The 27,859-nt window shown below is 26.2% G+C and overlaps 1 protein-coding gene across 2 annotated transcripts in view; it reads left to right on the top strand.

Annotated features, from left to right (window-relative positions):
* The window catches only part of LOC111627444 (E3 ubiquitin-protein ligase Siah1-like), a 53,328-nt gene extending 31,306 nt beyond the window's left edge, over positions 1–22,022 (top strand). For both annotated transcript variants that reach the window (XM_023371010.1, XM_023371012.1), the window contains 3 exons: positions 4,754–4,860; positions 16,565–16,757; positions 21,451–22,022. In XM_023371010.1, the coding sequence (XP_023226778.1) occupies positions 4,754–4,860; positions 16,565–16,757; positions 21,451–21,628 (478 nt within the window). In that variant the 3' untranslated portion in view covers positions 21,629–22,022. The remainder of the gene's footprint in view (positions 1–4,753; positions 4,861–16,564; positions 16,758–21,450) is intronic.
* The last annotated feature ends 5,837 nt before the right edge of the window (positions 22,023–27,859 follow it).

Raw genomic sequence — 27,859 nt, 5'->3', positions numbered from 1 at the left:
TTGGGATCTGGCTTTTGCTGGATTATGGAAATTCATCTTCAAGACCCCCTAAGAAAATCACTTACCTAACAATATGCTTACTCTTTATATATAATGCAGTGTTATCAAATGTAGAATCAAGCTTAAAACAAGAAGTAATACTACCATTAATGTTCCAGACAAGGTTTTTATTGTTTTATGTAATTTAAAGCCTAAAATCAAAAATAATACTTGTAGTACCTGTAGCTCAGATAAAATGGTCAGTAGTTTATCCAGGATTAGCAGTGTCTTCAAGGTATGTACAGTCGACCCCCCTATAATTACGGTCCCTATAATTACGATTCCTATAAAACTACGAAAAAATATACGTATTTTGGAAATGTTGAGTCGGATTAGTGTAGAATCGATTAATTTTATGGAAGAAAACCTTTCAATCAGCCGTAGTCCGTAAACTTGGCACATGTCGGGCTGTGATTGGAACGACTTGTAAGAAATCGGATTCCTAATAAATTGGAACGTATCTATATCTTATAGGGGGGTTGACTGTATACAATTCAGGCAAAAGAGGTGCAGTAAGTGGATTTCTGTGTTAGAATGAGTAATGGCAGTGTTATTAGTGATCTTCATCCACTGTTGCAATGTAGCTTGCTTCTAGTACCTTGCTTTTTATTTTTATTTTGGCTTTGAATCAAATAAATAGACAAAACAGATCTGAACTAGTGGTAGCAGCTTTCCATATTATAAAAGTTTATAAAACATATAGTATATATGTTTTATAAACTTTATAAATATAAATATAGGATTTGAATGATCATTTTATAGTTTTTATGCTTTTTAATATCACTTTTCAATATGTAAAGAGAAAACAATGTTGATATTTCAAACTTGTTATATAAATTTTCATTAAGTATGTGGTTTGATTAACAAATTGAAAACTTTAAAAAATAAATGTGATTCTGTTACTATTAATTGATTTTAACATGTATATATAATTTTTCTGTTTCTATATGATTTTATATTAGTTTTCATGACAATCTGAGTTACCAATGAAGTTATATTAATACTTGCACAGTGCAGAAGACATAATCTGCAGGAAGAATGTTTTTGATTACATTGTTCTGAAAAGAACAATGTAATCAAATTTACATTGTTCTGAAAAGAACAATGTAAATACAGTCGATCCCCCCCATAACACTGTTGATTATTCCATTTTATATGAATTCCATGTTGTACGAGTCACTTAGGTTTTACAAATACGTGAGCCGTTTACAGCCTGGCACACATATTTGTAAAATCTAAGTGACTCGTACAACATGGAATTCATGTAAAACTGAATTATCAACAGTGTTATAGGGGGGTCGACTGTATAAGAAGCAATTATTTATTGTGACATTTTCACAATGCTGGGCTTAAATTTTTAATCATATTTTTAATTAATTTAATTTAAAATATAAGCTCTCTACCTCAAATTAGTAGTGTCTTGCCCCTGTTTGTCACACTTTTCCTGTTAGCAATTGAGTCATGCTGGTCATCTAACTCCTTTCAAAAGAAAATTTTTGAATTGAAATAATGCGAGTTCTGGTTTGGACCAAAAGTTCGTATATATTAATAGTTAAATGGGACTTCCTGCTCTTAAGCTTTCCATATCTGGTCTCAGCTTTCATTTATCTAATTCTGTTCTTGATATTAAGGACAGACAGTCAGACGACAGTGAGAATTTATATGTCTGCAATTATTTCAAATTGCAGGCCAAAAAACAAACAAATGAAAAAAGCAAACAACTTTTGTTGAAAACATTTTTTCATTTTATTTCCATTTTTACAAATATTATAAATTATAAGTTATAATCTGGAAATTGTTTGGCTTTAATATATAAGATTTTGGGATAATTGTTAGGCAAACCAGCATCAAAACAAAAACAAACTTTCATGATATTCAATTAAACCGTTGCATTTAAAAATGTAAAAGTAAATTTAATTTAAATTTGTTTGTAATTTTTTTTTTACATTAAGTAAGATGTCATCAAAACAATTATGATTGTTGTTTACAAAACCAAGATGACTTTCAACTAACCTTGAAGATATTTACCAAATTCAAAATAAATAACATGGTTTCCTTTCCCCGTGACAGCCAAACAAGTATTGTTTACATTTTTGTCTCAGATGTTTTGTTTTTAGGATACTCTGATGTTTCAACTTAAATGATTCATCCTGTATATTAAAATAAACAAAACAATAAAAAAATTGAATATGCTTCAATACATATAGTAACAATGCATTTGGAAATTATCAAAGAAAATACAATAAATAAAATTATTTTTGCTACATATGCATACAAAGACACATTTAAACAACTACTGTATATATTTAAATATGTCTTTGTAGGTGTATGTTTATATTTTGGATAAGAAAATCATGTAGAAGTAATACTGAGAAAGTCATTTTATTCTTTAATGCTTATAATTAAGATTTTTAATATAAGATAAAAGTAACTATATTTTTCTATAGAAAAAATGTTTTATTTAAAAAATTTTTTATTTATTGCAATACAAGACAGAATTTCATAACAACTGTTAACATTCAAAATTTTAAAAAGATTTAAAAATAGTATCTCCAATATTTCAGTTATAATTTCATAATTAAAGTAATTGTAAAAAATGTTCAAAAAATCAAAACTGGGTAAAAAATTTAATATTCAGTTAATAATGGAATAAGTATAATGAAATTTAAATGTATGAATAACATAACTTAGAATAAAATCATTTTGTACTTATTTTATAAATTGTTTTAGTATGTTTAAGAATAGAAATATGAGAACCTGGAGTTGAAGGGAGAGATTTTAGTAAATTTGTTAAATTGATATTTTAAATATTATTTCAAATTAATTTAATAGAAAATAATTTATCTTTGTGAAAGGAAGCACTTCCTTTGTGTGTGGAGAGAAACAACTTAGTTCCTCCCAAAATGATAGTTGAGTATGATATCTCATTCAACTATCGGCCAAAAGCCCGCCTGACTTCCTCCTGTCAGAAGCATAGTATGAGGTTTGAGCAACCTTACTGGATGTCAATTCCATATAGAAGGGCAAAGGTACCTTTAACCTTGCTTTTGTATACATTAGTTATTCTCTAGCCTTGCTATAATCCTCATTCTCATTTGGCACCCTTGCCAAGTGCCAGTGTCTTCAGTCAACAGACTCCCAGTTCTCAATCTCCAGATGCTTTACACATTCTCAACTCCATCACTTCAGACATATGTTAACGTCAGGTAACAATGATCATATCTTGTAAACTATCTGAAGTTAGATTATATTTTGTGTTTAGGTTTGAAATCCTCTTTGATTGTATTGAGTAATGACTTACTTGTTTGGTCTCATTTATATCTAAGATGCTTGTCATTTATAGGCTTTAGTAATAGTTATGTTTAAATAAATACATTTCATTATATTCTAAATGTTGTTAAATGACTTATTGCCTAACTATATCGTCGACCTCATGTAACTCATTGAGCAAACCCTCCTAAGTTTCTGGTAAAGAGTCATTAAAATCTTCATCCACTTGGAACATAAGGCAAAATTTAACATGTCTTAATTTGCATAAATAACTAAATGGTTTCAGGCTGATGAGAAAGAAAGACCTTAATGATCTTTCCTAAACTATAATAATAATACTTTACCATCCTGATAGTGAGCAGGTATAGGCCAGAACAGACCCCAATCTCACATTTGGTGTCATCGAAGTGGGATCAAAAATCCTCATTTTCACAGAAATGTGTTGATTAAATTATCTAACAGAAAACTGTTTTTGTAAAAAAAATAATAATAATAAAATTATTTTAAATATAAATGCTTCTAATATAAAAAGTTATAGAAATTAAAATTTCTTTATGAAATTTATTCCTTTATCTGTTGGTATACTAATGTAAAGCTACTACATATTTTATTATCAAAAGTGAATACATTTTCAAAAAGTTTTTGAACAAAAAATAACATTTTAAAATTATCATTATCATTTGTAATGATAATTCAGTTTTAAAACTTGCTTTTAATAATGAAATTTTAAATGAGATTGTTATTATTTATTTTGAAACAGTTTTAAAAACATAAATCTCATCTTCATATATTTTTTAACATTCTAAATACTTTGAAACTAATAATTAAATGAATTGTTTAATCCAAAAGCCACTGCTATTTTTATGTTTTCAAAAAATATATATTTTATATGAAATGTTTTCAGCTTAATGTAAGCCATATTATTTCCAACATTGAATATACAAATGGAATGATATAGAATAAAATGTTCCAAATTTTAAATTGTAAAAAATATTCCATTTTGTTTGTATTCAGTGCAAATAATGATCTATATTAGGTTGAAAATAATTCATATTTAATATACTTTTTTGGTAACCTGAAAATAGCAGTACTTTTTTGATTCATTAATTATTATGGTGCCAAGTATAATTATATTTACAGATAAATGAATTACTTCATACAGAAAGGATGCTTTCTATTCAACTATATCAATTATAAATATTTTATATAAAGCAAACAATGCATATATATTTAGTGGAATACCAAGACTAAAATAAGATTAAATATATATGGATTGGAATAGAACTAAGAATGAATTAATATTTAGTTAATGTACTAGAATGAATATTAATGAGAATTTTATATATTGTGAAAAATCCATTTTTCAATGTTTTATGAATATGTTCTAAATTATATTCTAAAATAATTTTGTATATATGCTAACTTATTTCTAATTTTTTTGTAGGCCATATTCATGTCCATGTCCTGGAGCATCCTGCAAATGGCAAGGCTCTCTGGAACAAGTCATGCCTCATCTGTTACACTCTCATAAATCAATTACAACATTGCAAGGTAGGCATTACATCTTAGTGATATTACTATAGTTTTATTTCTAATACTGCTTGTATGTTAATTCTTTATTTCTTTAAAACTAACAGTTACTCTATAGATATGTACTATATTATATTTAACATTAAAATTTAAACAAAGGAATCATGAATGTAATTAAAAAATATTGTCTCACTTTTCTTCTGAAGAATCAGAACTAATCAAATAGAAGTCTGTCTGAAGTAATATTCCTGAGTTATAATCCAAATCATTCAAAGAATATATATTTGTAAAGTATGTTCAGTAATATTTCCATATATCTTGTAGAAGATTTGGAGATATTACAGAATCAGAAAATTACACAGCTTTATAAATCACATGAAAGATATTGTGAAATATTGTGAATGAAATGTGAAATAACAGAACATAAAATCAAAATTTTATTGCATATAATAATTTTACAAAAATATATGAAATCCTTTAAAAACAAGCATTGTACTTGTAAAACATTGATCCAAGGATATGTTCTTTAATCTTCAAAATGTCTCAGAATACAAAAATAGCTATATATAAATAATTTGTGCAAAATCTTGATATAATAATAGCATGCTAACTATATACAAATTAAATAAAATAACTTTTTAAATTAAATTCTAGTCTTGGTCTTCTGCAATACTAACAAAAACCTACGTATTACACCAAAGCATAAAATCACTTTTTAGTTAAATAATTAAGATGATATAACATCTTGAATTATCTATTTTATGTGTATTTTAGTTAACAAAACATTGCATTTATATAATTTGAAGCTTATATATTTCCTTGTTAATCTTTACTGTAACAAGTTAATAAAAATATGTATTATTTATATTAAGCAATGTATCCAAAATTTATTATGAATGATAGTATAACTTTTATGTATACTGAGAAATTAAACTAATAAATTTTTTAATGCTATTTAAATGGTCTTGTGGGTCTTTTCACATTCCAATACAATTTTTTTTTTTTTTTCAACTAAGACAAATTTTTATACAGTGGAACCTGATACAATGAACAGGTAAGGGATAACTAGGTTTAGTGTTTTTGTATCCGAAGTTCATTATAACCATGTATCAAAAGAATGATTAAAATGCCTTGAAAGTTGCAATAATTCATTCAATATTCAACAGAACTGCATTTATGAAACTCTTTTATTGTCCATTATGACTAACTAATTTTGTACAACTTCAAAAAAAATCTCTAATTGACTTTTGTTTGTACTTGTTAATGAGATTTTCATTTAGCACTTTCTCCAATTATCAAACATTGTTTGAGAATATATCTGCATCTGATTCTTCTTGAAATTTGGTAAATCCCATATTCGTATTATTTCCAGTGCCTTCTTGACCTTTTTAGTGACCTTCTGAATAGGAACAATTGCCTTGCATTCATTGCTTTCTTTTTCTTTTTCCTCTTCATCTTTCTCCATTTTTTCTTCTGTGGCAATCACAGATTGCAAAATTTTTTCATCTGTAAGGGCTCCTTCTGTAGCAAGATAATTGTCAAAACTGTGAATGTGACTGAATACAAAAGGGTAAAGAATTCTAGGTTAATGAGGAGTGTGAGTCATTGGCTACATTAATGTCAGTAACTAATATAGTATGGTACTTTCTAGTAAATAACAAATATTTTCTAGGAAAAGGAACAGCACATGGTTTACCAGGTAAACTCCAAAAGTTGGAGTTCACTGTGATTGAGGTCACTCTAACAGAGGTTCATAATAATTGGTTCAATGTAACAGAGTTTCCATTATAACTGTGTTCACTATATCTGATGAAAAATGCATTAAAGACATAGCAGATTTGCCGGGATTAGACTGTTCAGTTCAATAAAACCAGCGTTACATTATATCTGAGTTCATTGTACGAGAGTTCTACTGTAAAAATTTATGTTTTGATTAATATTAAAAAATATAAACAATTTATCAAAGGATATTTTAATTCAAACTTGGATAGTTCAAAATCCCATTAGTTTGTAACTACTTTTATCCCAGCTGAGGATATAGAAATTTACATGTTAAGAAATTAGTTCAAAATGTGACTATTTTGAAATTTGAAGTGAAAATTCTGTTTGAACTGTGATATGCTTATGTTAACTCATTCATTAGATTGAAGTGTCTCCATATTATAAGAGAACAATAGACCAAGAATAACTCTAATATGGACAATATGGCTTTGCTTTTACAGTAACACATTTTCGGGTGTCATCTTACTCATGGAATACATTTTTTCTCTTATCTCATAAAATATTGCTAGGTAAGATTGGGCTACAAGTAGCAGATTCAGATATTTGTAGGTCTAAGGTACTAGATTTGAGCAACTTACTACTATTTGAGAAACTTTAAAAATAATTTGGGCTACATTTTGAGGAATCCTGCTTTACTTTTTATAAAACCTCTCTGGTAACGTAAGATTCTTGTCAGACATCTGCTGTTTACCTGCAGTTTATTTATATTATTATTATTATTATTGTTAATTAATGAAAATAATGTTCTGTATACATAACGCTATTCCATTTGCTTAATAAAGTACATCAGTCACATGACTTTTAGCGTATTATACAGAAAAATGTGAATCTTGGATAATTGGAAACCCAATAATTTGAAGTTGTGATTATTTTGTCCCTTGAGTTTCAAATTAATGAAGATTTTCTGTATTTTGTATTTTCTTTTTCTTTTATTCATAAGTTAAAGTCTAAGATAATGTTTTCAATCAAGTTGGCATCATCTATGTCTTCTGTTTAGTTGGCAACTTTGTTTAGAATCCTACAATATAATTTACACTTCAATCAGGACATACATTGGGGAAAATGTTTTAAGACACGTTTGATAGTTTTTCAATACTAATATATATGATTATCTGCTTATTATACAATTACATTTTAGCAATAAAATGTGTAATAAAGTTAGGAATTTATTAATAACGATTTAAATTTTTAAAAATTTGGAAAAAATATTCAGATTAAGGTGACTAATCTGATGATTAACCATTATTTTAATGTTTTAATAGAAACTTTTAACAGTTTTTTACTATAAATTATTTTTATATTTTTAATTTGGGTACAATAAAATAAAAAATTAATAAATTATGATATTTTCTATTGATTATTGAATTTTTTTTTTATATTTACTTTTATTATTTGATACTGAAGTGTTTGATGATATGGGATATACATGTGGAAACTTATTTTTATTAAATACTGTAATCAAATTCAAATAAAATAAATGATCCAAAATTTCTTAATACATGTTACATTTAAAGTTAGAACAAATAGATTATTAAGAAATCTTTATATGTTTATATTTAAACAGAAAAATTCTCCAAACATTTCAAGGAGCTAAAATAAGTGATATCTATTTCTGTTTCATTTCAAAAGCTTTTTAAAAACAAATAATTGCTGGTATTTCCTGTTTTTAATTCTTCTTATCTACTAATGAAGTGCATATTTTTAGGTTAAGAAACAAGAAACTTTGAGGTAAATTTTGGTGGAGATGGGATAGTGACGTGTAGAGTTCCCTCAGTAGGTTCTAGATTTAATATTTCAATATTTTTAATAAAGATTTTCTTTTGTATGTAAAAATCTCTTTATACAAGTAAAATGATTGATTCTCATCTGCTGATACCAGCCAGCAGTGCAGACTGTTTGATTCAATATTCTGAGTTGTTGGCTGTGGCAAATTTTTCAACGTCTGGGTTTCTTTTTAGGCTTGTCACTAATTTTTCTATTGCAAATCCTTCCAGCTTATCTAGCACATTTATGATGATTTCCCACTGTCTCTTTTGCTAAATTTTTTCCTAGACTTATTATTCCACTATATAAAAAAAAAAAAGAATGAATTGCATACATTTCCATTTGATGAGCTTCATTTTTATTGGCATGAGATATGAAAAAATCTACAACTTTCTTGTCAAGTTCAGGGTTTATAGTTTAAATTAAGTTTGGATTTTATTTCCCCAAGATCAAATGCTGATAATCATCAAAACATTCTTAGAAATTATTTTTTGAGCTCAATAATATAAACTTAATATTTCAGCAAGATAGATGGTGCACATTCAACTGTGGAATGGTTAAGAGAGAAGAGCATTAAAACATTGAAATGAATGACAAGCATTTACTCCTAATCTCAACCCATTAGAGAATCTTTTGGATAATTTTGCAGATATAGTGTAAAGTGCTGAAAAGCAGTATAATAGTGTCAAGGAACTCAAAACAGCCTTAATCTCTGCTTGGAATAGTATTTCCTTGAACACTCTTATCCTAACAAACTCTGTCCTTGCATTTAATACATATAATTGAATGTGTAAGGAAAGCATTGTGATTATTAAACAATGCAGTTTTTATTTTATTTGTAACAACTATAATATATTAATTTAACTTTTAGCCAGTGCATTATTACAGAAGAAAATTTAAACTCATTACTTTTTCATAAATACTGTATATTAATTAATAACAAACAGTGAAACTTATTAAAATATATTTATATTTGCATGCTTTGTTTAGTTATCCAGTTATAACTTTCCTGAAACATTTTATTGAGAGAATCATGTAGATCATAAAGATATTTTATCTTGCTCTTCCTATACTGTAATTGTAAATTGTTTAACAAATTTCAATTTAAAGTTATGATCAATTGTAGTTGTAAAGATCTTTTATGTACACTGTAGTCTGTATGTAAACATCTATGCCTTATATAAAGGATATTTTTTGAACAAATGGGCTGTAATGAATTCACCATTATTGAAAAGTGGTTAGAAACAATTTTGAAATCAGAAATTGTTGTTTTCTTACATAATATCTATTGAACAATTCTTTTCAATTATTAATATTTTCTTACTAAACATTTTAATTTATACTTATAATAAATTTTATTTTCAGGAATTGAGAAAGCTATGTGGTATCCCCATCTTATTTCTTTCTACATGCTCTTCTGAATCAAATGTTTAAGAATCTTTAGCTCCTTAAACTTGAAGCCTAAAATTTTTATCTGAAAGTGTTTATTTTTTCTGTTTATACTTTCTTATAACACAGGGAATAAGGCTCTCTCTCTAATTCTGCTTAATATTAATCTTTACAATTAGTTTTTTGTTTTCTTTTATCATTGTAAGATTAAAAAAATATATGTTTTGCTTTCACTTTACTGGTTACAAAATCTTTTGGTTATGTCAATCACATGAAAAATTGAAATATATTAAAATATATTGGAATGTGTGAAAACTTGTTCATCTTTGTGAAAATGTTTTTACAAATTATGATGAATAAGTCACTAAGAATCTGAATTCAGAGAGGCAGAAAGAATTATTCAGATTAGGGAAAGTGATTGAGATAAGAATATATAATATTTTTGTATCCATTTATTCTATACAGTGAGTATATTATGATGATTAACAAGAATTGGGAATATTGGAACTATAACATAATAGCCAGGTGATATCTATTTTCTTAGTAGATATTAGAGCAAACTTAAGTTTATTCACATATATAACTTTGTAGCAAATAATTTTAAAATAGAAACAGAAAAGTTAAAAAGTTTATTTTCTTCCCATTGTTATCATTATTATTATTTTCTGTTTACATGAATAGAAACTTTCACTTGAAATATCGTTTTTAGCAACAATTAAAGTAAATAGAAAATATCTTATGATATTAAAGTCATTCCTCTATACTCTCTGCAATTCACACTGTTGTTATCAATATATTTTAAAGAAAAAAATTAAAATAAAAGTTGAGTCTGAAATAATATTTGCAGCAAATAATACATGGTTCAACATTTCTCTGTTTATCAAAATTAAAATTGATCATAACTACTGTAAACGGAGTTAAGTTAGCTTACATATTTCTGTACAATTTATTATAATTTTGCTAATAGTGTATGAAATAATATATTTTAATTCTGTTCAGTTTTATGGAATGATCCTTGAAGTATTTGACCTTCTGTTAGGTATATTATAATAAAAGGTTAAAAAAATGCTTGATGGATAGAAACAGTCTCTGAAAAAAGTAGGGATTCATTCTCAGGTAATTGTTACTTTATTATACTGATTTATTGACTACATTTTTAAAATTTATAATTTAATTAATTTTTTAATTAGATTTCTAACTACAAAGGAAATATATAAAAATCTCAGTGGTCAACATCATCAGCATCTATATCATCAGCAATTATAAAAGATTTGCACTAGGTAATCAGAAATAGTTAATTTCCCTAATTATATTTTTAAAAAATATGATAAATATTTTTTAAAAATGCAAATTATATATTTCTGCATGTATTTGTGTTGTAAGTCAATGTAAGAAAGCCAAGAAGAAATAAGAAAATAAATTAATTCAGTTTTCAAATTGTTTAAAATACGAGTTAGTAATTTTTGCACTCTACAAATAATTATTTGGAATATATATCAAATTAAATAACATTACTATAAAATTTTTTCCTAGGTCATTTGGGAAAGTTTCAAAATCTCATGCCCTAAAATTATCGGAAAAGTGGCTGTTTATTGCTCATGGATTTGAAGAAAACTGACAGGTGCCCTAGTATTACAGTTGTATTGATGGGATACATGTTATGATGGAATATCCTGCTGTAACAGTCATCATTAATTTGAATTATAAAAGCAGTTTTAATAAAATATTTTTGAAATATTAAACATTGATCTAAGTTAATAATTGTTGATTTTGGACATTATGGAAATGAAAATAGTGATGGGAATTTTACAAAATTTAAATTTGCTTAACTGTTGTACCAGGATAAGTTTTATTTGTCACCTGATGATATACAACTCTTGTCAATTTTTTCATTTTTATTGGAAATGAATAAAGGTTTTCCATTGAGAAAATATTTAATGATGCTTTCTCTAGAAGATTCCAGTTTTCTTAGTATCAGAGAATTTTTAATTATCTTTGTACAAGTCATACCAGAATGCATTTAAACTTATACACATTCCTCATCAATAACAGATACCTGTAAGGAGTTAAAATGAATAAAATTCATACCAGACTACTTACAGTGAATTTTTCTTTAATTTGTAGTGTCATATTTAGAACTTTTGCTAACCACTTTAATTTATAGAAGATATTTAATAAAATTTATTTTTATAATAATTATGATTTTTGTTGTGTTATTTAACGTTTTTTTAGTAACTGAAAGTTTCATATATAAACTAAGACCTAGTAATTGGAAAAATTCAGATGCGATTTTTTTGGAATTGTGGCATATTAATAATTTTAAGATCTGTTTGATTTATCATATTAAATAGGGTGAGGCATTTAACCTGAAAAAGTGAAATATCTCCAAAACAAAGCATTGCAGAGGAAAATGTTTAAAATAGAATATGTTTGTTTTGAAGGAAGAAGGGTAACAAAGTTTATTTTTTATTTTGAGCATGTTTTCAAGGTCCTATCATGATCAACTTATTTTCATTTGAAAATCTATTTTTTGTTCATCAATCTTGAACACATTGAAAAATGTGTTGAGAATAAACTAAAGGTCATCATTTTGATCACTTGCTAGGTTAATGTACTCATTAATATCAAATTTTTATGTATTACTAATAAAAATAGTAATTTCTACTTTGGAAAGAGAAATGTTGTTAAAAGTAAGTGATAAACAGAAAAATCTTTCAAGGAAAAGTTATTTTGTGTATATTCAGCTGCTGCTATAAAACGTATTGATTTTTGTTTGAAAATAACAAGTTAACCTTGATATGACTTTGAAAACATACTCAAAATAAATAAACAAACCTGTTACACTTCTGTCTTTAAAACAAACACATCCAATTTTAAACATTTTTTTTCTGCAATACTTTGTTTTGGAGATATTTCACTTTTTCAGGTTAAATGCCTCACCCTGTATATGTACAAAAGAAGAATATGAGAATTAAGATATAAATTAACATATTGTTTTTGCTTTGAAGCAGTTGTTAAGAGGTAAAACGGTATTTTATATAATATATATATATAATTGGTGTCCCTAAATGTAGGGATGTGTTCCTGTCACCAAAACATTACAAAAAGTTTGTATGAACACGGGTCCGAAAATCTTTGTTAGGGAGTTATAAGGTTTATTGCTAATGGTACATATGAGGCATTTAATAACATAGATTTACAAAAATTGTTCAAGTGACCTCTTCCTGCTTCGGTGCATCCACTGAGCCTGTGTTTCATGCTTTGCCATACTCTATTGAAAATTCCTGGAGTGTTTCGAATTTGGTCAAAGCCATTTTGGATATGCTCCCTCGGAACATCAACATTAGGTACAGTGTTATGAAAGTTTCTTCTGAATAACACAAAACAGAAAAAAAGACAATCAGACAAAACAAAACAAATGCCATGACCAATTGTAAAGAAGAAAGTGCATAAAAATGCAAGTTTACATAAGTGATTTACATAATCAGAAGTTACTATAGAGAATTTCTTTCATAACTCCCTAACAAAGGATTTTTGGACTCATGTTCATATGAACCTTTTTGTAATGTTTTGGTGTCAGAAACAATCCCTACATTTATGTACACAAATTTAAATATANTTATTACTTTTTCACTTTATTAAAGCACCACAGCATTTATATCATATATATTTATTTACACACACACAGTAAATAAGTGTATAAATTTGTTAAGCAGAAAACATTTTTTTTATAAGAGATATTTTACGTTATTTATTAAATTTAAATGATAAATTCTATCCAAATTTATTTTTAAAAATATATCCATTAAACTTACTTTAGCTGTCTCATGGTCTACTGGAAGACTGGAATAGAGTTCACATACTGGAAAAAAGAGTCATAAATGAGTATAAATAAAAGAAAATATTACATTTCATATTTCTATTGTAAAACTTATTTTTCTTAATTATTTCATAAATTAAAACTTTCTTGAGAACTTGGCACCCTAATAATATAAATAATAGCAATGCTTTCTTAAGATACCAAAATTATTTTACTTAGAAAAATTTTCATTCTTTTAAAAGAACAGCTTCAGCACCACTTTTGAATAAGAATACAGTTCATTAACAAGCTATGTCAAATCAATGATTTAAACCTATATTTTATTATGATTTATAATTGATTTATACAGTTTACTCTTAAAAAAGTATAAAATAATCTGATCTAATGTTTTGTCAACATGTGATAACAAAGATTTTTATATCATATGAAAATCTTTATCATCATATCATGACAACAAATCAATGTATTTTCAAATACATTGTTTAGATTAACTTCAAGAAAATTTTTTAAATTGTAAACCAAAATTCTGGTGATTCTGCTGTTCATTGTTGTTAAAGTTATCATTTTTATTTAGACTCTTATATTTGAAATATAATGATTTTGTTTTTGTGTTTTTTAAAGAAAAATATAAATATTAAAATAAAAGCATATTGTTATTACTATATAAATGGAATTTATATAAACTTTAATTGTCTAGACCAGAAATGGCAATATGCAGGCTAGATATGATTCAGCAGACCATTTTTTATGGCTCATGCAGTAATTTAGCTCCACCCTTACAAACATCTGATATACCATAGTTGAAATCAACCAATGACTAGCAAGAAGAATCCACATACAAAGATTTGTTAATTCTTGAGTTATTCAAAAGAATATTTGAGACATGACATAATTTATTTCAATGTGATGAAATTTCAGTTATGTTTGCACATCTGGTAATCTTTGTACATTTATTATTGAGAAATTTGAAAATAGTGGCAAATCTTGCACATTACATTCATGACCTGACTACTTTGCATTATATATATTGATCTGTCCATGCTACAAATGTCAAAATTGTCTTCAAGACAGAAATCAATAATTTCAGTTCGATTTGTTATATAGTTGTACTGTTTGATAAATGAAAACATTAATTTTTGCATTTTTGCCATTAGATAAAACTAGAATAAAATTAATTTACTGTTCAGTTGTGAGGAGATTGGCATAATGAGAATTACAGTTGTTCTTTTAATTTGAATTACTGAATGTTTTTATTAAAAATAACATAAGCTGGTAATAATTTTAAATTATTTTGATTTATGCTTTCTGAGAAAATAAATATTAAATTTTTAGTGTAATGCTTTTTACAACATTTTTTTCTTATTACTATTCATAAGGAAGCTATTTAAAACATACAAAATTCAAAGCTCTGTTTCTCTGATAACATAGATATGAATTTTTGGCCTCGGCTATTATGAAGTTGGCCGCCACTGGTCTAAACTATTATTATTCAAACATTTCTAAAAATATCCTGAAATATACAAATGTAAAAGGGATTAATCATTGTTTAAAAAATTATATTTTCCAAGTACAATAGACCTTCAATTTAATGAACTAATTGGGGAAAGGATGTCCACTACTACTAAGTCCTTTAAACTTTTACAAATATGTTTTAAAAACATGCCAACAACAAACCTAAAATGTGCAAGATATGTTAAAATGTTATAATATATAAGTATGAATAAAATTATTATAAATTACTCAGTGTATATTATCATCTCATGGACTCATTGATCCATCTTTTAGCATTCTCTGTTTGTGAGTAATAAAAGTTCTAAACTTTTTCCTATAGGACAAAAATTGTTTATCCATTAAATCTACAGTCCCTTAAATTGAGGTTTTCCTGTACAGAAAAACTAGGATTGAATTTGTATTTGTAGTATCTTACTAATACAAATTCATCATTCATTAATACAAAATACATTATCATCTCTATTACAGAATGTTAATAAATAATGTATTATTATTATAAGCTGCTGCTATAAAACGTATTGATTTTTGTTTGAAAATAACNGTTTAACCTACTTTGGTATTCTTTAATTAATCGTTGCTTTATTTGTGTATGTTCTGTTAGTTTGGCCTGTTGGAATCCTAAGTACTTGTAGAACTCGCCCTCTTCCATGGATTCAATAACGTCTCCATTTCCAAGTGCAAAATCTTCTTTCTTCAGGATTCCTTTTTCTATGTGTAGTTTTTTGCATTTGTCTAGGCCAAACTCCATTTGTATGTCCTTAGTGTATGAATGTGTGATTTGTAGGAGTTGATGAAGTTGTTTTTGTGTGGATGCATTTATTATTATTATTATTATTATAAATGCATTATTATTATATCAGCTTATTATTATAAGCTGATAGTTATATAATTAATAAGATATTAAATGCTAGATAAAACTTGAAAGAGTAAAAGGAGTCAGGATATTTATTTGGATAAAGCCTTAATATAAAGGATTAAGCCTTTATATTAAGGCTTAATCCAAATAAATATCCTGATTCCTTCAACTTTTTCAAGATTTTTCTAACATTTATATTCATGGAGTTGTCTTTAGTTATAAGATGTATTGTTAGAGATGTATTATCATCAGATTATTTTGAGTAATTTGAAAGAAAGATTGCTGAAATTCAAATAAATGAGATATATTCTCTGAGTATAAGTCTAAATATTTCAATTTGATATTCAAATTCATAATGGTAATAAAAAATAACATCTTTGGAAAGTGAGATTTGTCATACCTGTGAATTAAAAAAAATTGGAATCAGTTTGTTGCTTAAAAATTATAATATTGTTTTTAAAATTAACTTTATTAATTGTATTAAAACTTAAAGAGTAAAATGAATTTTATTTCTTTCAAAAATGTATATCTTAATTTTTATTTAAAATTTATGATTTTTTTATGTAATATAATTTGAATTCTCAAATTTTTCTATCACCTAGGAGAAGATATTGTGTTCTTAGCTACAGATATTAATCTTCCGGGAGCAGTAGACTGGGTAATGATGCAATCATGTTTTGGTCATCACTTCATGTTGGTTTTAGAAAAACAAGAAAAATATGATGGTCATCAGCAATTCTTTGCCATTGTTCAGCTAATTGGCTCTCGAAAGCAAGCAGAAAATTTTATTTATAGGTTAGTTAATTATTTTAAATTTTTTGGAATTAACAAAAACTTCTATTAAATTAAGCTATAGACAAAAGTGGAAAAATTAAATTTTACATTAAAATAACTTCAAAATTTTATAATTATGAAGATTAAATTCTTAATAATTTATATATATATAAATGTAGTTATCACTGATTTTAAAGTAAATGACAAATGAAAGTTCTGAGATTTTTTGATAAATTGAAATTGTTGAATAAATTGAAACATCAAAAGAAGGAAATATTTGCAAGAGATTTTATTGAAACTTCTGTTGAATGGGGAATTAGCACAGAATTCACTATTTGCTTCTGTTTTTTGTTTTGTTTTAGTACTTGACACATTAGTTGCTGTTTTCAAGTCAGAAAATTTTTTTCAGTAATTCTGGTATACAATCCATGAAATTGAAATTATAGTGATATGCAACAGTATGGAAAGCAAAGCACCTTCAGCAACACTTGCTGTGTCTTCCAGTCCAAAGAAAATTTGTCAATTTTTCTGATGAAATCTTAGTATTACATATTATTACTATATTTAAAGTGTGTTGGAGAGGAAAATTCCTCTCACACTTTAAATGTTTCTCAGTAGTATTAGGTAATTCTGTCTTGCACTTTGTGGTTTTTCAATTGACACATGTTTATGTATTAAAAGTAATTTATTCAGTTTTCCATTCTTGTCTTTCAGGACAAAAGCATGGATATTTTTGTGATAGTTTGACTGTAAATTTGCAATTATCTCTTCAGCGTATTCATTGATCATCTGAAACAATTAAAATTAATCATTAATATTATGCAAGCAACATAAAGCAACATTTTTGAAACATCACTAGATGATAATTAATGTGTTTTCAGATTTCTTAAACAATTATTTTTCTGTATATTATAATAAATAAAAGTTTATTTCTAGATACTTCACATGATAGGTTGATTTAAAAAAACAATTTATTTGATGAATATAAGTGGATAAACTGTATATTATTATAAATAGTAAACACAACAAACTCTAAATCCTCCACATATGACCAAAAATTGCAGGTTGCTAATGAAAATCAAAATTAGACAAAGAAAGCAAAAACATGATAAAAATGTAACATTGGAATTGGAAACACTTTTTTATTTCTGATACAATTGGTTAGGTAGGCAACTTCTGAATTCTGAATTTAACACTGCACTGTTTACATTAGAGAAAAATCTTTCCATTTTTCTGGGGTACTGCCAGAGTGAAGAAAAAGTGTCTAATCACTGGAAATACAAATCAGAGAATTCATAAAAATGTATGAAAACAATTAGTATTATTTCCAAAATGAGGATATATGGTAACCTGATATATTGCTGTATCTACAACAAATATTTTTTGCTGTGTTTTCATTTTGTATTTTAAATAAAAGATTACTTATGCATTAGTTATTGTTTTCTTGTCCTTTATTTAACATTATTAAAGTTTTCAATAAGAAAAATTAATAGTTAAGAACAGAAGACATGTTTATTACATTGCATCTATGGACTATGGGATGCATCTTTATGAATTCCTATGAAAGATTAGAACAATTACTTTTGAATGTGGAAACTGAATACATATTATAATTTACAAGAATAGAATTTATAATTTGGTATAATTTGTAGAAATGCAATTCTGAACATATTTGGTCCATAGATTTTCGATATCTTGAGAGAAAAAAATGTTCATTTTAAAAAATTGCTGGGATGAATTTATTTTAACAGAAAAAATTATATTTCTTGAGACTATACATACAAGATGATGAAGGAACCGAAAGAAATTGATTCATCTTGTATAGTCTCAAGAAATATAATTTTTTCTGTTAAGAAAGAAAAATGTTCAATAAATCCAAGAGTTGAATGTTTCAATGCTTGATACCAATCAATAATATATAAAATATCTATATAGTAGAGTCCCACAAACTTGGCTTAATGTGAACCGAGAAGGTGATGAGTTACTGAAAATGATGAGTTCTATAACGTAATGATGATGCTAGTCTAAATAACTGAATTTTGTAAAGGTATTTTGTGAAGAATTTTTGCAAATTTATATATGTAACTTATTAACTACATACTATTAGTGACTATTTCTACTTGTAGTTAAACTTTAATTAAAAAAAGCTATTAGCTATTCAGAGGCTACTTTTGAGTTAATGATATTCTCATCATGATTTTTTGCAGTGGCAACTTGGAAAAACACTTGCATTCTTTGTTAACACATGGAATTGATGCTATTATCAAATGTCACTAATAAATAATAACAACTTGATAGATTGGGTCTTCTGATCTTTAAAGAATATGTTGAATATTTCAACTAATTATCTTAACATAAATATTTTAATGGATATGTACTGTACAGTGATATTGGCTACACTTAAGAATATTTCAGTGGAATTTACCCAATACATCATGTGTTTTTACTCCCTTTTACAGACTGTCCATTTTACAAAGATCATATTTTTATCACATTTCTTGTAACATGACAAATATTGAAAATCTACTACATGAAGATTTTAATCATTTTAAATGCATTTGTAAATCTACCCTTTATAATTCTTATTTTTAATATTTTTGTTTTATTGTTATCATATCCTCCTTTTTTTATGCTTTTAACTCACTTTTTTGTATTTTTATGTATGTATTTGGGCTTTATTGTTAGATGAGGAATAAATCTTACATCATATACATGATACTTCCATTTGTAATTGTGATAAATAAATAAACAAACTTATTTGATCCTAGTGTTAAGCTATAGAGGTAGAAATTAGATGACCTTTTTTAAATAACATAACAAATTTTGCATAATGTTGAATGATGAAGAGTCAAGTTTCTGGGACACTACTGTATAACAAAAATACAAACAGTTTTTATTTTTGAGAAATATTTTAAAATATTAGAGCATTGCATATTAGAGTAGAAAGGAAATTGGTTTGTGTANTCTAAGTATAGCGTTTAACCTACTTTGGTATTCTTTAATTAATCGTTGCTTTATTTGTGTATGTTCTGTTAGTTTGGCCTGTTGGAATCCTAAGTACTTGTAGAACTCGCCCTCTTCCATGGATTCAATAACGTCTCCATTTCCAAGTGCAAAATCTTCTTTCTTCAGGATTCCTTTTTCTATGTGTAGTTTTTTGCATTTGTCTAGGCCAAACTCCATTTGTATGTCCTTAGTGTATGAATGTGTGATTTGTAGGAGTTGATGAAGTTGTTTTTGTGTGGATGCATTTATTATTATTATTATTATTATAAATGCATTATTATTATATCAGCTTATTATTATAAGCTGATAGTTATATAATTAATAAGATATTAAATGCTAGATAAAACTTGAAAGAGTAAAAGGAGTCAGGATATTTATTTGGATAAAGCCTTAATATAAAGGATTAAGCCTTTATATTAAGGCTTAATCCAAATAAATATCCTGATTCCTTCAACTTTTTCAAGATTTTTCTAACATTTATATTCATGGAGTTGTCTTTAGTTATAAGATGTATTGTTAGAGATGTATTATCATCAGATTATTTTGAGTAATTTGAAAGAAAGATTGCTGAAATTCAAATAAATGAGATATATTCTCTGAGTATAAGTCTAAATATTTCAATTTGATATTCAAATTCATAATTGTAATAAAAAATAACATCTTTGGAAAGTGAGATTTGTCATACCTGTGAATTAAAAAAAAGTGGAATCAGTTTGTTGCTTAAAAATTATAATATTGTTTTTAAAATTAACTTTATTAATTGTATTAAAACTTAAAGAGTAAAATGAATTTTATTTCTTTCAAAAATGTATATCTTAATTTTTATTTAAAATTTATGATTTTTTTATGTAATATAATTTGAATTCTCAAATTTTTCTATCACCTAGGAGAAGATATTGTGTTCTTAGCTACAGATATTAATCTTCCGGGAGCAGTAGACTGGGTAATGATGCAATCATGTTTTGGTCATCACTTCATGTTGGTTTTAGAAAAACAAGAAAAATATGATGGTCATCAGCAATTCTTTGCCATTGTTCAGCTAATTGGCTCTCGAAAGCAAGCAGAAAATTTTATTTATAGGTTAGTTAATTATTTTAAATTTTTTGGAATTAACAAAAACTTCTATTAAATTAAGCTATAGACAAAAGTGGAAAAATTAAATTTTTTTTCTTTCTGTGAAAAATTAGTATTGTGCCTTCCACTCGTTTTTAAGTTATTTAGATCAAGTTTTGAATACTATCAAGTTAAAAATTCGAATGAATCGTTAACGTCCTATTAGGTATAATATGCTGTCTACATGACTACAGGCTAGCACTTTAGAGGTGAAGATGAAGGTAGAACAGTTGTAATTTATGGCTCAACATTGCATACCACTCTTTCTTCGAAAATAGATTCTGACTGTGCATTGCTTTTTCCATTTTTCTTGGATGGAATGTCACCAACTGACATTGCAATCCGAAGGAAGACTTTTCAATTTTTATTTCTATTTTTATCCGGAAGAGCACGTTCCGTTTAAATTGAAAATTTTCGTCTTTTCTTCCTAGATATATATTATAGGGGGAAAAATCAAGGTTAAAAGTGTTTCATTGCCCTCATCGATCTTTATATTTTGCGCTGATGGTGAGACTCGGCTCAACTTGTGTTTCTTGTATGTTGTTTAACCGAAGAGTCTTTACGAAGTTGTAACTTTTGTTTCTTACATTACCAGGTTGGAATTGAATACACAGAAACGACGACTGATGTGGGAGGCGACGCCTCGCAGCATTCACGAAGGAGTGCAGTCGGCCATCATGAACAGCGACTGTCTAGTGTTCGATAACAACGTAGCCCAGCTTTTCGCTGATAACGGTAACCTGGGTATCAACGTCACCATCACCGTCTGTTGATGCCATGTGCCTTTTAACAGTTAATTGGCCACTCCCAGTCTTCCACCCCCGGATCCCGCTCTAGTTCCTTCGGTCCTGTATTTAGTTTTCGTATATGTCTGTACCTAGAAAACCGGTTGCCATGGTTACCATCTCGTCTTCAATTTGTCCAAGGATGATTTGGCATGACCTTGTTTTCTGTTGTCGCGTTTATCTCATGTACTGTACCCCGTGTACGGGCCTATTTATTCGTTTGTATGGTTAAAGTATTGGACCGTATCAGGCTCCCATTCAACGTAACATTGTTTATATCTATCATACTATTTGTACATAAATAATCGTGCATATTATAAATACCCATATGTCAATAGTTTGAACCACTTGTTGTAAATAAATAAACTTTTTTCTATTTAAATGATTCTATGTGTTTTCTGCTCTGATACTGGATGTTTAAATTATTAAAAGTTTTTAGTAATTTAGTAAGGAATGCGAAATTTGTCATATGGTTAAAATAATTGCATATGAATATTCATGTTTAAAAAAAATCAGAAGTCGCGAGTAGAAAGTTAAATATAGATATCTAGAGTGTAATTTGATATTTATTTTGTTTACTAGTCAGATTTGCCTTGATGAAAATCGGACACTTGGATCGATGACACTCTTAGAGATTTATTGTTCTATCTTATTTAATGCGTAACAATAAGAATTGGAAATAATGTTACCAAATTAACTTTTTTTCATTACATTGAAAATTATTTTATCATTTAATTCTTTTTAAATATAATTNTTTTTTAAAAATGTATATATTTAATTTATTTAAAAAAGCTACTTATACTATTTGTTATCTTCATGAAGAAAGCATTTCTTTATACTGTATACAACTTTGTTAAAAAAAATTCATTAAATATAATCCATCATTATTTCTTCATTTTATGGCAGATTATTTTCTTAAATTCTGAGGTAAATAAATTAACAAAGTTTATTTCATACAGAAAATATGTATAATTGACTTTGGACATAATTGGTTCAACTGTAGATTTGGCTCATTAACAGTCCTTTATAATTGTTTGAAGCCAAAGAAACAAATAAACAAACAAGTAAAGCAGTAATAAATCTAGAAATTGTATCTTAAACAAAAAACTTTTATAAATTAAAGTTATCAATATAAGTCACCTTAATTTTATTAAAAATAGTAGTTAATTTAGTAACATTTGACACATCTATTAATCTTAAATTTTTGTCATTCATGATTTAAACCAGTCACATTAAATAACAAAGCACTACTTTAAGTAATTTTTGACTTTTATACTTCATCTACTTTCCAGATCACACAATTGTTATGCTATTAGTGCCTTAAATAGTAGGCAATTTATTTAGTTAATAGATATTTTATTGGTACATTGCCAAAACTGGATTTTTCAAATAGTCAGTTTTATCATTAATGCTCTAGTTCATTAAATTTAATTGTCATTCCTTTCCAGAAATAGTTAGATTACTAATATGTAAGCACATTTAGTAAGATTCCATCAGTGTTATAGGTCTGAATTAAATGATATTTTCCATGAAGACTCATTGGATCAACTTAATCTATTTAACTCTAAATGCAATAGTTGGTAAATTGAATGTATAGAAATTCCAAATACAGTATGTAAATTTACAGATAAATCTGTGTCTAATATATTTTATTTTGCCTAACAAAAGTTCACAATTTAATGAATTGATTGTTTATGCAGTTTATAATTAAAAAACTACTACTTTCTTTGAACATATTGTACTTATTACACTCATATGTCTAGTTATCATACAATTAAGAATTAAGTCTAGTTATCATACAATTCACACATCCTAGTACTGCCATAAATGTGTACAAAAAATAAATTATTTACAAACATTGACAAAGAATAAATATTTAATGTAAGTAGAAAATAAAAAATTCAAAATCTTTTGAAGGACTGAAATTAAAGTTTGTTATATATTAAGTGATATATTTATTTATTTATAAAAATGTTGAAAGTTGGTTTATTTTATTATATTTGTAACTAAATATATGATAATTTTGAACTATTATTGTAATGTTATAATTAAAAATAAAGTAATGACTATAATCTTATTATCAAATGTCACCAATGAATAATAATAACTTGATAGATTGGGTCTTCTGATCTTTAAAGAATCTGTTGAATATTTCAACTAATTATCTTAACATAAATATTTTAATGGATATGTACTGTACAGTGATATTGGCTACACTTAAGAATATTTCAGTGGAATTTACCCAATACATCATGTGTTTTTACTCCCTTTTACAGACTGTCCATTTTACAAAGATCATACTTTTATCACATTTCTTGTAACATGACAAATATTGAAAATCTACTACATGAAGATTTTAATCATTTTAAATGCATTTGTAAATCTACCCTTTATAATTCTTATTTTTAATATTTTTGTTTTATTGTTATCATATCCTCCTTTTTTTATGCTTTTAACTCACTTTTTTGTATTTTTATGTATGTATTTGGGCTTTATTGTTAGATGAGGAATAAATCTTACATCATATACATGATACTTCCATTTGTAATTGTGATAAATAAATAAACAAACTTATTTGATCCTAGTGTTAAGCTATAGAGGTAGAAATTAGATGACCTTTTTTAAATAACATAACAAATTTTGCATAATGTTGAATGATGAAGAGTCAAGTTTCTGGGACACTACTGTATAACAAAAATACAAACAGTTTTTATTTTTGAGAAATATTTTAAAATATTAGAGCATTGCATATTAGAGTAGAAAGGAAATTGGTTTGTGTATTGAATGATATGATAGAATTTATTTTAGCAAAAAGTTAAATTTTACATCGCTGAGAAAATACTATAAAAATTTACTCATAGTTTATATTTTAATTGAAACTGTTATAACATACTTTTTTCTTGTTGAAAACTAATACTTGTTATATAAGACTGAAATGACTATCAGGGCTTAATTATAGATAACTTGTGAAGGTCATTAGAGATAACTTATAATATGCTAGGAGAACTATAAAAACTGATTCTTGTTTTTAAAATTTAATTAACTTTAAATAAAAAAGTTAATTGAAGTTAAAAACAAGGATGGCGATGAAAAATATCATTTATGAATAGTGTTTTAATTAAAATGTAAATTTGAAAATTAAGTTTGACATATAAATTATTTTATGAAAAGTTTGGATAAAATTGCAAACTTCTTAACATATTTCTAGAGAATATAAATTGTATATACTGAAGCATAAATNTATAATTTCTGTTTTGCATTAATTGTATTTACAATATTAACAAAATTTTGTCTGTATATAATTAAAACATAAGATTAATACTTAGAATGTATTTTTAAGGCTTTAATACTTTTATATATTTTTTTATTAAATTAATTTAATATATTCTACAGTTTTCCTTTAGTTTTAAGAATTATTTTTTTTTAGATCTAAGTAAAGTATAATGAATTTATGTAATCACAAATATTAATGATAAATACTACAAAATTGAAACAAAAAGAAAATAGATATTGAATAAGCATTTTGAAAGTAAAATATGTGCTACAAATATTTAAAATGTGTTTTTTAAATTGAAGGATTTTTACTTATAATTATGAAATTTAATTATTCAAATCAGCTTTTAATTATAATTTTAGATCTGCTTATACAAAATCTACAATATTTTTTTTCTCTGAGTAAAACATTTTAATATTGTTACATAATTGACTTATTATTTAACTTACAAGCTGTTTCAAATAATTTGTTACTCTGTGTTCATATTTATATTTGATGATAGATTTTAATTAAAAATTTGTTAGTATTGTATTTAATGAAGAATTTGATTAAAATTTTAATAATAATTACAGGTTTTTAAATGTGCGACTTTAAAAGTCGTTTTATTATCTACTTTCTTGTTAAGAGTACAAAATATTTTTTTTTATCTGTATAGTGTTAAAAAAAGAATTAACAAAATTATTTTAAAATTATCATCAATTCAAGGATAGCATTTCTTCTATAAAGGTTGTATACAGGCAACTGATGATTAAACAAATAAATAATATAATTTATTTATGAAATTCACAATGGGCATAGTGCTATTTTGTTTTTAAAATACTCAAGGAGGAAACAATATAAAAAAACAAAACTTTTTTGGAAGAAGTAGGTTTTTTCAAAGTAAATCTCATTTTAAGCTTCTAAAATGATAATTATTATGATTAATGACTAATTTATATAAAATAAATTTCCTCAACAGGATAAATAGCAATTGAATAAATAAATAGTTTTCATAGCTTTAAAGTTTTATCATTGTAAGTGTCATACAACTTTTAGTTGTATGTGAAAAACATCTGGAATATTAAATGCTTCAGAGGATTATTTGAAATTTTAACAAGGGATCATAACTGTGCTATTAAATAAGATGATCTGAAACAATTTATAATAATGTTATTATCTTAGTTAATTTCTGTCATTTACATATACAGTAGAACCTCGATTATCCGGACTAATTGGGGATGAAGATAGTCCGGATAATGAAGAATTCGGATAATCGAAACAAATACTTTAATTTGTCTTTTAATGATAACACAACACATTTTCTTTTCGATGACATATCGGTAATATTAAAAATAAATACTGTATTTAAATCGTGATCAAATTTTCAAGAAACAAACGTTCGTATTGAATTTGGACTACTACTGACCAGCGCTAACAGACTACCTATTGTTTAAAAGGCCCTCTGGTGGAGCAAGAAGACGGATTTTATAAAATAAAAAGCAGTTGAAACTGCATTTTTATGAATAAAAATTTGACAAACTATTTGTCGTTTTATGACGACTAAAACTTTTTCGTCGCGTTCGCGGCTTTTAAGTAATGCATAAACCTTCGAGGCGTGAGGCCCTTCGGACCGCGAGGCATAGGTCCGAAGGGTCTCACGCCTCGCGTGTCATTTCTATCGCGTCATCATTTCTATGACCAAGGGCGGCGTATGGCCCACGTTGCCCATACGCCGCCCTTGGTCATAGAAATGATGTAATTTGAATATAAATTATTTAGAAATACGGGTATGTCAAGTTATATTTTTTATTATGACGCAAAATATATTTGAGTTTACGACCACTGTGCTGGGTGAGACGTTGTTGAAACAAAGTTATTCATTTCATCACGTACATAAACAGTATCGTAATTCGCCAAGTGCAAATCAGCAAATTTGTAAAATTTTTGTTTTTGAACAATCCGGATAATAGAGGTTTGGATAATCGAGGTTCTACTGTATATANAACAGTCCAGTACTAAATATTTAATAGAAAACAAACGTTTTTGACTGTACTTTCGGTCTTCTTAAGTTTAAAAAAATCAGTGAGATTCAAAGAACAAAAATTATGAAATTATTTTCAAAAACCTGGAACAGCACAAGCAGTAATTTTTGTTCTTCGAATGTACTTGTTCAAATCTCATTTATTTTCCATTGAATATTTAGTACTGGACTGTTAAGGTTTTTGAGTGTTAATTTATATGCGTTCCAGTATTCGTGTACAAAGGTTTTTAATTTAAGTTTTTATTCTATATTTTTTTATGTATAATTTCTGTTTTGCATTAATTGTATTTACAATATTAACAAAATTTTGTCNATAAAAAAAAATTTTTTTTGATAAATTTATTTTTTTTATCAGCTGGGGTATAGACATTCCTTCTAATGTTGTAAACAGAAAGCGAAGAAAAAATTTAATCTGCTTTTGCTAATTGAATAAATTTTTACTACAGAAAAAGAATTTTCTTCTGTTTTGATAAAATTTGCTTTTATTTTAATTTCCGCTAAAAAATTAATTTTTTTTCATGTATTGATTTTATATGGAAAACTTTTCTAAATTAAAAAAAAATTGTCATAGTTAAATTTCTAAAAATGAATGTTTTAGAAAGCAATAATTTTAACTTAGGTTAATAAAACAAATGCTTACATAGTTAAAGAAGTATATCAAAATGGGTTAACATCAATTAGTGAGATGATTAACATGAACCTGTCTTTTGCTAATAACAATTATTTAAGATATAAAATAATAGAAATTATGAAAATGAGTGAAAATTTTTATATTTTGTAATACTTTAAGTATGCATTTTTGTTCATTATAAAGTTTCAGTTTAACTTTTTATTTAATCGCAATGATTATGATAATCTATGTAATTTTTAAATACTACAGTATTAAGTTAAATTTTTTAATATGATTACTAATACTGTAATTACT

Source organism: Centruroides sculpturatus, unplaced genomic scaffold, assembly GCF_000671375.1.
Source record: "Centruroides sculpturatus isolate CEXI.00-Female unplaced genomic scaffold, Cexi_2.0 scaffold281, whole genome shotgun sequence".
Lineage (NCBI taxonomy): Eukaryota > Metazoa > Arthropoda > Arachnida > Scorpiones > Buthidae > Centruroides > Centruroides sculpturatus.
Note: the sequence above shows the minus strand (reverse complement) of the source record. Positions and strands in the feature narration are given on the sequence as shown.